At 37.4% G+C, this 11,868-nt stretch overlaps 1 protein-coding gene across 2 annotated transcripts; it reads right to left on the reverse strand.

Annotated features, from left to right (window-relative positions):
* Positions 1-4: 4 nt before the first annotated feature.
* Positions 5-3,497, reverse strand: LOC135435332 (protein CLEC16A homolog). 2 transcript variants are annotated; one of them, XM_064692339.1, is made up of 5 exons: positions 3,356-3,411; positions 3,092-3,181; positions 1,330-1,375; positions 896-922; positions 5-830 (listed from the first exon to the last, which is right to left on the reverse strand). In XM_064692339.1, the coding sequence occupies exons 1-5, from the start codon at positions 3,362-3,364 to the stop codon at positions 163-165; spliced, it is 840 nt and encodes a 279-aa protein (XP_064548409.1). In that variant the 5' UTR covers positions 3,365-3,411; the 3' UTR covers positions 5-162. The 2 variants fall into 2 exon arrangements, with proteins under 2 accessions (XP_064548409.1, XP_064548408.1); XM_064692338.1 differs by lacking the exon at positions 1,330-1,375 and having other exon boundaries at positions 3,356-3,497.
* Positions 3,498-11,868: the final 8,371 nt, after the last annotated feature.

Genomic DNA, 11,868 nt, shown 5'->3' on the forward strand with positions numbered 1-11,868 from the left:
CTGGTTTTTATTTCGCATATGTGCCAACTGAATTTCTATTTCTATAGTCTGCGCAAAAACAAATCAATTTAAATCTGAGTATCGCTTGGAATACAAATGTTCTTAGGTCTAATAGTGCCTCACAAAGAATTATTGGTATGCTTTAAAAATGATACTCAATGATTAGGATTTTAACACATTATTGTTGATTGAATTTCCGTCATTGACAGACCAGTTTGAGTCGAAGCCACAAGCGGAATCAGAGTCCGAATCAACGTTGAGTGCTGAACCAATGCTCTTTGGAGCCCGTATTTGATTTGGGGTTGTGGGCATGCTGCTGTAACCGGTGTTAAGATTTGAGCTGGAATTGGATGAGCAGATGGAATCCCGCGGTGAGTCTGTGGCATTGGAGGCATACGACGAGCGTTTCGATGTTCTGTAGCGCTTTGAGACGTAATCAACCGATTTTGGTGGTGGCATCAAATTCTCGGAACGTTGTGTTATGTTGTCCGCTGAGCCCCACGACTTGTGAACAGCGTCATATATATTCCTGTTGGTTGGAACACTTGATCTGGAGCCCACTATATTACTCGACCCGTATGGTATTGTCACCGATGCTCTCTGATTCGGAGGTCGATCCCGTGTCGTACCATTGGCATGATGATGATGATGCTGATGAGGGTGACGGTGAGTTCGCTGGTGATGGCGACCTACTTCTATGGCTCCGCCAGGTCCATACGGCATCGGGACACTGCCATTGCCCACTCCCAAGAAGTTGCTGAACGCTTCGGTTGTTTTCTTTACTCGGACATTCAGTGAACCAATCCGCAGGAATCCCAAATCTTTTTCGACTGCAACAAAAAGTACAAACAACAAATTTGAGTAAATTTCCTTCAGTAATTAAAGAGGCACTTACTTGTATGCTTTTTTCGCGCTTTGATTTCTGCAAAGATTGGATAAAAAAAGAGATATTTAGTTATTTGTGTTAAATAAAGACTTCACATGCACATGCTGTTAAAATTAAAATGGAAATATGTCAACTAAATATTAGTTAGTAGTTTTTTTCAGAAGGACAAATGACTGTGCGATTAAGGAATTCGTTAAAAGAAAAACTTACCAAATAAATAAATAAGAATAACAGGCATCAAAATCAAATGCTTTTAAATAAAAAAATTCAAGGATACTACAAAAAGCGTTAGCGTGTTTTTTTTTCTTGTACAATGCTTTAAAATAATTGAAAAAATTATAATATATATACATAATAACGAGCGGAATTGATAAAACAAAGAAAGATTTTATTGAACATTAATTGATTGCAAACATTCAAATTCTTTAGTTAAGTCAACCTGCCTCCAGGTGCCGTTGAGTCCGCCGCTGTGCCGCATCGCTTGAATTTCTACACGTAGCAATGATGAAAATAAATAGGGGAGTTCCCCAGTTAAGATAGTTGAGAACTTAAATACGAAATACTTAATGCAGCGGCAGTCTTGCCATTAGTTCAACTGATATGGACGTGATTCAGTTAAGAAAAATCAGATAAACATGCAATTAAAAGGAATGTCTTGCGGAATTTAATGTCAATTAAATCAATTGCTTCTCATGTTTTTTTTTTTTTTGTTAACTTGCTGACATGCTGGGTTAATACCGTTTAAATAAATATTAAATTGATGTATTATAAAACATTAAGCACTGGACATGTATATTTTAAACTTTGTTTATTGCTAGAACTAGCAAAAGTGTTAATCAATTAATAAACTTCGGTGAAGCGAATTAAAATTTGTTAAGAAATTTGTAGCTTAGTAGGAACTGAACCTAGATTAGTAAAAATGTCGAAGCACATATAAGCAGTTATGCTCTAGTTTATCTAGTTGTACAGCATAACGAAATCAGTTCTATACAGGTACATATATATATGATATTTTTATATACATATATCAGCAGCTACCTTCTAGTTTGTGTACGATGGCTTCAACAACCCTAAATACATTTTTTTCGTATGTTTGTTTAAATAGCTACAATAAATTTGATTACAATGTATTTAACACGATGTTTAACTTTTTGACAGATTTCATTTAAGATCAGACTAATATAACATCTACTAAAAGCATTTGCCAAGTGTTTTAATGTTTTCTCTATATTTTTGTTGTTGTTATTTTAATAAAAGTTTCATTGATGCTAATAACAGTTTGTATAGTTAAAACATTAATAAATGTATATAACTAAATATTTAATTGATATTTAATATAAATTTCAGATAACCAATAAACATATTTTATGTTAGCTTAAAATAATATTTTTTTAAAAAGGTTTTTAGGTGCAATTCGGTTAATAGGTTGGAGGGGTTATGATACATTTTTTTCGTATAAAAAGGGTGTACAAAAAATAACTGGCTAAGTGTACAGCAATGATAATATAATTTGTTAATATTATGTGCTTAACAAGTGTTGTGTATAATATTCATTATGAAAGAATTGTTGTTAATAGTTCAAAAATTTCAACAATGCCAGAAAGAATTCAAACTCGTATACAGTTGTTTTTTGCTACCCTTTGTTTAGTTAGATAGTAAATACATAAGCTGGTTATTTGGCACATGCTTGGATTGTTTAGGTAGATTGGTTAGTAACAATATCTTTTGGGGGTCGGCTTGCACCGGCAGCGGACCGAAATGTTTTACGCAAAAAGCTCTCCTTGCGCCGAGTGGGGGCACTGCGCAACTTGCGCTCGTTGGATTCGCTCTCTAACATTTCCAATTTGTCCTCTTCGGGCTGATCCGTAGCCACATTAGCGTCCCGTTTGCTTCTCGGTGTTGGATCCGAGTCACTGTCCTCGTTTGACTCTTTGAATAACAGAGACTGCACAGATGGCTTTTTGTAGCGTCGATATGAGCCTGTTGCCATTAGAGATTGAGTGCGAGTCACAGTGCCCCCACCTGAGCCACTGCTAACGGTGGCGTAGCGCATTTGAGAGCGCTTTTTGCCGCGTGTCAGTGCGCTGCCTAGTGTGCCGCCCATGATCCCATTGCCACCGCTTGAGAGCGGGCTCTCAATGTTTTGGTATCCCAGATGGTAGTTGTTGTTTAGCTCCGTGCCGAGGAAATACTTTTGATACTCACTACTGCACGTTGAGGCCGAAACACTGGGCCGCTGGCGACTGTAGTCCAATGGCTTATTTCCACTCCAATCCATAATGTCCCGGTTGGCCTCTGAAAGAGTTGATTTCTTAATTTGGGATTGTCAAACATAATTAACCAATTTGCACATTAAGCTATAAACCTGATAAGTATTTTCATATATATCTTAACCATTCTGATGATATATCCAATATATTCAACATATTTTGTTTGTCATTCATGAATCAACATAATTAGAATACGTACTGTAAACATTCCATAGTAGTTCGTATATATTTTGCCTCCCGAATTGAGTAGCCAAATGAAGCGGTGTATATCCCTATAAAAAGAATGTGGATCGTAATTAATACCTTTAATTTGGGTAAGTTTTGAAATTGTTAATGCAAATATTTCAATTTATTGATCGTATTTTTTAAATTTAGCTTTAACATTATTTTTTGTCTGCTCTTTAAAACCGTACAAAATAATCGATGAATAAAGAATAAAATATGGTTTAAATTTGGGCTGCAAGACTTTGAACCTTTTGCAAAAATGCGTATCAAATCGGTTGGAAATTCATATCAAATTGAATGTAACACATTCGCCGCCGTGATTGACAATTCACTTTGTCTCTGTTTTGGAGAATGACAGTTGAAAAACATTTGAGAGAATTTAATTTGTTTGAAACAAGGCACGGTTCAATTTAAAATTGTGTAAACTCGCAAGCATAAAACCGTAGGAAAGGACTTGAGGCCTGGGCATGTTGTTGCCACAATTGGATTTGCTCGTCACGATTTGTCACAGCTTGGCTGTGCCCCAACCCATGGGAAGGGAAGGGTTAAAAAAGTGTTTGCCGTGTGACATGTGACGCCGATTTTCGCGTGATTGTGACAAGGCAATCAGTCCGATTTCGTATATTATTAAATGTATTTCAATATATGCAAGAAACAGAAAATACACTTACCCCATGCTAAAGCCCAATATGTCGACAGTTGGCAAATGGATATGGACATGAAATGGAAAAGAAAAATTTAAATATTTACAAATTCTAGATGATTTGTGCAAATCGTTACCGTCTTCGCATTGACATCCGCCTTATAGGTGCCGGCAATTAACTTGACCACATCCTCATTACCATGCTTGGCAGCCCAGTGTAAGGCGGTCTGGAAAGCACAAAAGCCTTTAATTAGTTAACTGACTAATCGATAGCTATACAATGGTTTATTTTATACGTATATATATGTATATACATTTATTCATAAGCTTTTGGCCCAGAGACAAGACTAACAAGCAGCAGGGCGTCGCTGTTGCAATCTGCAGCACTTCTGGAACTATTTGTTCGATCATCAATTGCTGTCGCTGGCCACCAAAAAAACAAAAAAAAAAAATGCAAAAAAAAAAAAATGAAGCTGGAGAAAAACAAGGATTCCAGGCTGAAGATTATACCGATATAAATAAATTGGCCAGCCACTGCCGAATGCCTCTTGCCTCAATTATTTTCATGTTAACATAATAATTTAGTAAGGCGCAACGATTCGGGCCGCTCAGATAAGGCTCTGAAGGCTCTGAACTGTAAGATCGCCGCGAGTGCACGATGATTTTCTATAGAATTGTTTGCCACAGCAATGCTACGTACCACAGCCATGTGTTGACAATGAAGACGGTCACTTTTTGAACAGCAACAGCGACAAACAAGTTGAGACAGAGACAGAGGCTGGGGCACATGGGGCACATGGGGCAGCAGCAGCGGGCAACAACGAAATCGGGGGCAGATACAAATAGAGTTTCAGCCAATTCCCGCTGCCGATCGGTATGTAATTCTTTTCAAGGGAAATTTGTTTTGTGTCTCCCAGTTAAAGACGCAGTCAGCCCCGGTACCAGGCCAAACGGACTGCCCAGCGAATGCTGAGATACATATGTAGCTACTATTGCTGTCGATGCATCTTAATCTGCACTGTTTGGCATTTAATCTCAACCATTGTCTTAGCATTTCGTGGAGAAATGTTCACGAACAGAAGCCACATACAACAACAGCTTCGACTATCTTATCAACAATGTGTGTGCCGATTTACGATATGTATTATTTAGTTAAAGTGTCGCTGATACACTTTTTGGTTGGCCTCTTTATTTACTAATAGTTTAAGGCTCTAGTAAATTTGGCTTGCACATGTTAACCCTATATTATTATATATGATTTTGTGTTAGTCGAGATAAACTTGGCTTGAAGACCAAATACTTTTAATAGTATTTAAACAAATGATAATCCATAATAGAATCAGGCCTCATTTTTGAGTCCAGTCCCAGCATGAGCTTGAAATGTGGACTTAAAATCAAACTAATCCTGCCAAAGAAATTTTTTAAAAAATTTTCCTTGGCACAAAGCCCGAAAACATAAAACAACCTTTATTTAAATTTGTTATTGTTTAATTTGGGGTTTTGTTAAAAGATATAAGCAATTATTTTATCGATAGTTCGAAAAATGCTGAGAATAGCTGTAAAATTCCCAAATTTCCTATAGATAGCTATTATTCTGACTTGGGAGTTGGTCCGCAAGAATCTCAACCTTAAGGTCTGATTATTCCAAGTCTGTGGCCTATGAGCCCATCTTTGGTACGGACTACGGAGTAGATCGAGTTCTCTGTTGATCTCAACATGATTGCGTTTACTTTGAGTCATTTAAGATATCTGCTTTTAGTTTTCAGCAAGTAATTAGCTAAATTTAAACTAGCTACAATTGCAAAGCTTCTGCATATCATACATTTCCTATTTCAATGGGTATATGTTACCGAGCGAGAGGCCTTGAAAGTAAACCTGAAATCAGAGTATTCATTGTTGGGTAAATTTAATTAATGATGCTTGTTTGTTTCATCAATACACATGTCCTACTGTCATTAGATCAATGGTTAAGTGGCTAAGAGACGTTAAGATTAAAGCTATTCGACAAGGAGTTTGTGGCTCTAAGCGCAGGCTTTTGATTCAGATGTTTAGGAGAGGAAGAATCTCAAAGAACCTACAATCGATGCTGTGATTAATAGGCAGCCGATAATTATTCAAATGAGGTGTGAAGTCATGAGGCTGATTATCGCTTTGTCATATGACAGAATGCAAACATCGGCTTCGGATTTACAAATCGTCTCACGCGCAAAGCAAGAAGAGAAGCGATTTTGGCCATTTCGTGAATGTCGCTTCCACACAGGCCCGGCTCTCGGCTCTCGGCTCAGGTTGGCTACAGCCTCTTTACATATGGCATGTTGTCCGTCTGCACGTTTAAATTTATTGTCCATTCCATTAATGGTGGCAAGGGACAGAAATTCTGCGTCTCTGACAGTGAAATGCCATAAATTCTTGCGTCTCGTTCAGTTTGTGGCATTGTATTTGCCTTCGAGAAACAAACAGAGCGATTTGCTCTCTAGGGCAGGCTACCAAGTCGTGGAGGCATCCGACAGTGTTGGCGATCGCTGAAGGGAATCCAGCTGCTGCTGCTGCTGCTGCTGCTGCAAACGCATTGTGAAGGAATGCCAGGAGTATGGAGTATGGTGTACCAACTACCATGTCCAGGTCGTGAGACAACCAGTTGCAGCGCCCATGGTCCTTCTTATACTGCCTCACGATCATAAAAGGATGGTCAAAATATTTGTCACTCGTTTCGTCCCAAAGTGCAAAGCAGTAGTGAAGGTGTCACAGCTGGAATCCGATATGGTAAAAATGCGATGGTATGTGCTCATCTGGATCATGACAATAGATGATTGAAAACCAAGATAACAATTTGCGATGATTATCTGCAACTCACAAAGCAGCCAAAAAACACTTGCCCCAACTTCCATTCTATACAAACTGTGAACAAATTTCAACACTATTTTCATACTCTATTTTAAAAGTTTTGTAACTAATAATAACTAAATGTATAATAGCTACTTTATAAATACAATTTATAAGAAAAGCCCACAGGTGATATGCTCGCTTTGATCCTTATAGTAAGCACTGTATATTTTTTGTTTAATATTTGGGAAAACAATTTTTGATTTATATGTTTTAAAAGCGGAAGTTTTCTAACCTAAAAATATCGCCGTATACAAGTTTGTACAAAATGTGACCAAATTTCAGTAATGCTCTATAAATTGGAAATTTACGCAGCTTGAATTTTGTATCTATTAAGTTACATAATAGTAACTATACACCCTTCCCTTAGTCATTCGCTTGATAGAGATCTGAAGGCACTGATCGATTCCAGCGCAAAATAAAACAGATATTATAAGCCAGAAAGTTTGTAAGTACAAAGGAAAATACAAGTGATAAGCATTAATCCTCATTGCAATCATCGGATCATATTGGTTGAATATTCGGACAACTCTCTTACTCTCATATAAAAATATATTGTTAATAGAGCTATAAATATAAGAAGAATTAAATTATCCACAACTAATAGCTTAGTATTTTACAGACATGCGGCTTGGAAAGTATTGAGAAAAATCCCTACAGCCATTTTTAAACCCTGGCCGAGGTAATTGTGTATTACAATAATTACAATAATATTTTTGTTTTGAAATTGATTTTTGGCATACTTACATACTGCGAAGAGCACGTGTGAAGTTTTCCGGAATAGGTACATGAAAAAGGAAAAGAAAAAATATAAATGAATTTATCAAAATTAACTAGATATAAATTGTAAAATTAATTTCTCGCGCAAACACAAACTGACAAACAGCAAATAGTTAACAAGATTATGCAACTAGTTGAGCTTTAGCTGTTATTAACTGCTAAATATAGCTCTCAAGTTGAGCTGCCATTTCGCCTTAACAATTTAATAACACATTGTCAAGTCTCAACGGCAATTACTGGCAGATGCACATGAGCCCAAACCTGATGCCCGTTCAGTCCAAGTTCAGTCCTGTTCAGTGAGTGTCCTCGTAGGATACTGGTCAGTGCGCAAAAATTATGTTCCCCTAATGGTGCCAACTATGATAATGAGGGTCATGTGAGCTGGAATGTGGGCTGGCAACAGTGGCTGCCGTTCATATCGTTACGTTCGGTTTTGCGCCAAAAAGTCGAGCGCGCCTGCGAGTGCCGTTTGCTTCGACAAGAAGAAGTCGCTCGAAGGCGTTTTGATCGAAATTCGATATTACGTTGATAAGACACGAGCTGCCACGCAGACCTGTAGACCTGTAGACGTGGTCGACCTGTAGTTGGCCTCCTGGCGGACTTGGAACTGGAATCTTTTGGCACATTGAGCGTTGCTATCCAGAAGCTGTCGTTTTGATCGATCGCCGGCACATAAAAAATGTCATGTTTAACATGTATTTTGCTGGTTGTAATTAAGGCTGTCGGCCCGGGTCGCTTACATTTCAGATCCGAGCTGCAGATCGTCAAAGTGAGCGAAGTGAACTTTTAAAGACATTTAAGTGGGTGTCAATTGTTTGAGAAATTCATTTATCACAACACGCTTGCACGAGTCCACTCGACAATTTCATGCCCCGGTTCGCTTTTCTAACTATTCATTAAGGTTTCAAGGACAGCAGCTAGCCAAAAAACAAACATGTACTTGCGGTAATGAGAATTTAATTGTGTTTGTTTGTTTGTTTGTTTTACCCAAAATGCCAGCATTCAAAAATTTACAATACTTACACCCTGATATTACAGTTGAGCAATTTATGTTGCCATACATCAAACGGGTGGTTCATAAAAAGAAAAAAGTACATGATTAATTTAATCTTAATTGTAAGAGATTATTATCGCTTATTCAGAAAAACATAACATTTACCAGATAAAATAACAAAACAGAAATACAATGTTTGGTTTATAATATTAGCTAGCTGGCAGTTAGATAAGTATCTAAAAGCTATCTATAATGGCGATATAATATGAGGTATAATAAAGTTGTGCAAACATAAATCTTTTCAAATCGGAACTTCCTGAATTTGCCAATTCAGGTTTCTTCAATTGGAAACTGTCCTAAAATCTGCACTTAATTCATGCTAAAAGTTTTGCTGATTAACTTCAGCGTGAATAGTCCGATATTAATGAGAATTTCAGGACATAAAGAAAGTATCCAAATGTGCGTAAATACCAAAGCCAAAGCCTTTTGTTTACAGCTAACCAAATAGTGGATGCTGGATTCTTCAATATAGAAATTCCAACGTTTCTGTGACATTTTTGTTTGGCAAATATTCTTAAATCTTCACTTTATCCAGCAGCTGTGCTTTTTCTTTCCTTACTACCACGCTATATAAAATGTTTGCTTGGTTAACTTCGGTGTTTAGAGTCCGATCCAGATAGCCAAAAAGTAAAATATTCTGGATGCTTTGTTTTCAAACATTTGTGAGCATTTTTTTTATAAAGAAAGTTTACCTATTTATTAATTATATTTTTTCCCAAATTACCCAAAAAAAAAGTAATTTCTCAAGAGTTAAGTGTACGCACGCAATATCAATATCGAGTAAATCAAGAATATTGCCCACAACATTTGAATACCTGTAGTAGACGAAAGGTGTGCTAGTTCTCAGGGTAATGAAAACAAGCGCACCAAACACGAATGTGAAACCGATGCAATTATTTTCTCTTTATGCCTAAGTTCAAGTATCTAAAGTGCAGATTAACTAAATTGATTAGAAATTATGCTTCCGCAGACCTAATCAAAAAAAAAAAAAGAAATAAATGGGAAAAAAACACCGGCTAATTTCCAGAGCAGCATGTTAACTTGGCAATGCGTACGCACCCCATGCTACATGGAATCGAAACCGAACAACAATAATAATCGGACAGCTTGATAAAACGAAAAAAAAAAACAAGAACAAGAGTAAAAACAATAATAATGACAGCAAAAGTCCTCGCTACGTGGCTATCTTTGGCAAACAATCTAAATGATATATTAAGCGCAAAGCAAATAACGCTCTTTTTGTCGCCACCATGCTCCTTGCCCATTTCCCTTGCGAGTTAAGTTCTCCAATTATGCGGATTATTAATTTAACTGGGTCGCTGGTTAGAGTCCCTCCCTTCCTCCATTTATTTCTGGCCAAGTGTGCGCTTGCTCGCATGTCTTTCGATATTGTTGTTGTTGTTGCTGCCCGTCCACTGGCAGCGACCACTTGTCGTTTCACAAGTTGTCAAAACTTGTCATTTAACCGACAATGAGCCTTGTTTGCTTTAATCGTGGTTATTATGCGTTCGCCCGAATAAGTCTGCCGACCGCTCCCGACCACAGCTCGCCACAGCTCTGGCTCTGAATTATTAATGATGGCCAGAGTTTAGGCAGGTGCTCGTGCTTCATGGGGAGTGGCCTCTAATTAGTCGCAGTCGCAGTCGCTCTTCGCAGTCTGTATCGGATGATCATTGCTCTGATATAATCCAACTGCAATCATGATTTATAGAATTCTTCACTTTCTTTTACGCGTTAATCAGCCCGTGGTCCAATTAGTTCTCACCCGTAAGTTGGGCAACTTGTAGCCGGCTATATGTTGTGATAAATGCTGCTGCTGGCCGCATGCTTCCTGCTGATCTGCATTATGCGATCCATTCTTTAATTGGTTTCACAACGGCTCACAGTGGCTCATTTGTCAATGGGGCAATCGATAAACTCGCGGACAGGTGGAATCCTTTAACAGTGGCTGCACTTTTTGCAACCCACGTCGCCTCGGCTCCTGCCGCTGATGAGGGTTGTTTTCTGTCATAGCGGTGTCGCCTTCGGGGCTGACGAACGCCGATCCGTAGTTTAGCAACAGGTGATCGCTGATCGAGGTGACGTGTTTTTGTTTTGTTATTAAGTTGTTAAGCTAAATTATTGTATTTTACTTATTTTTGTTTTTTTCTTCTCTTTCTTTGCAAGCCGTCGGCGACATTTAACAGTTCATGCATTTATATGAGCTGTCGCAAAACTTATTATGACCATTAAAACTGTATACATATATTGCATTAAGTTTTTCATGGATTTTTCTAAAAAAGTTTAATTAACAAGGTCAGATTGAAGATAAACATCATGTAAAAAATATACCCAAAAATGCATATGCCCCATATTAGGTTTCCTGTATTATTAGATATATATATAGATATAGATATATATGCATTGGTCACCAATCGGTCAGTCAGTCAAGACAAACAGTTTTAGATATAGAGATGATCTTTTCACGAGAAATAGCTACAACTCGTTAACTTTGTTATTTGCAATCTTTCAGCTGTTCAATGAAGCTACCTTAAAAGCTAGATTTTGGTGCCTTGGATTTTATACCCTTGCAGAGGGTTTTATAATTTTTATCATGAAATGTTTAACAACAGACGAGTTGATGTCCGCCTGATCGTCTGTCTGTTTCTATGCGTACTCCCTGCTCAGTTTTGAAGCTATCGTCTTGAAACTTTTCTTAGGTCGGAACCGGCCGGATCGGATCACTATATCAAATAGCTAAAATAAAAACGATCGGTCGAAAAGTGGGTTCTATTATGGAAAACTTAATTTTATTAATATAACTTGACCAAACTCAGGATATGTTGGTTCCACCATGATTCTTGTATATATGCAAAATCTTATCAACATCGGATAACTATATAGCTATATATATACTATAGGTTTCATAGGAACAATATACTGAAAATAAAATAAAAAACATATATGTATAGCAATTATTGTAAAAATGTTTACATTGTTTTACATTTTTTTTATTAATACATTCAGATGCTGTTATCCCAATAAAAATCCACAACAGACGGGTACAAAAATATTAGAATCCACGCATATCAAACAAATTCAAATGTTATAAAAGTAAGAGGTTGTATTCGGGAGCTCCCGACTAGGG

Source organism: Drosophila montana, unplaced genomic scaffold, assembly GCF_035044405.1.
Source record: "Drosophila montana isolate Dmon_TW-CO22-7 unplaced genomic scaffold, ASM3504440v1 contig_3543_1, whole genome shotgun sequence".
In the NCBI taxonomy this organism is placed as follows: Eukaryota; Metazoa; Arthropoda; class Insecta; order Diptera; family Drosophilidae; genus Drosophila; species Drosophila montana.

Excerpts from the sequence above, each read along its gene's own strand:
- LOC135435332 (XM_064692339.1), bottom strand. Across the intron at positions 1,376-3,091 it reads TTCGGCCTCAACGTGCAGTA|AAATTCAAGCGATGCGGCAC; the intron begins GTGAGTATCAAA and ends TGCTACGTGTAG. Across the intron at positions 923-1,329 it reads GGACTCAACGGCACCTGGAG|AAATCAAAGCGCGAAAAAAG; the intron begins GCAGGTTGACTT and ends CAATCTTTGCAG.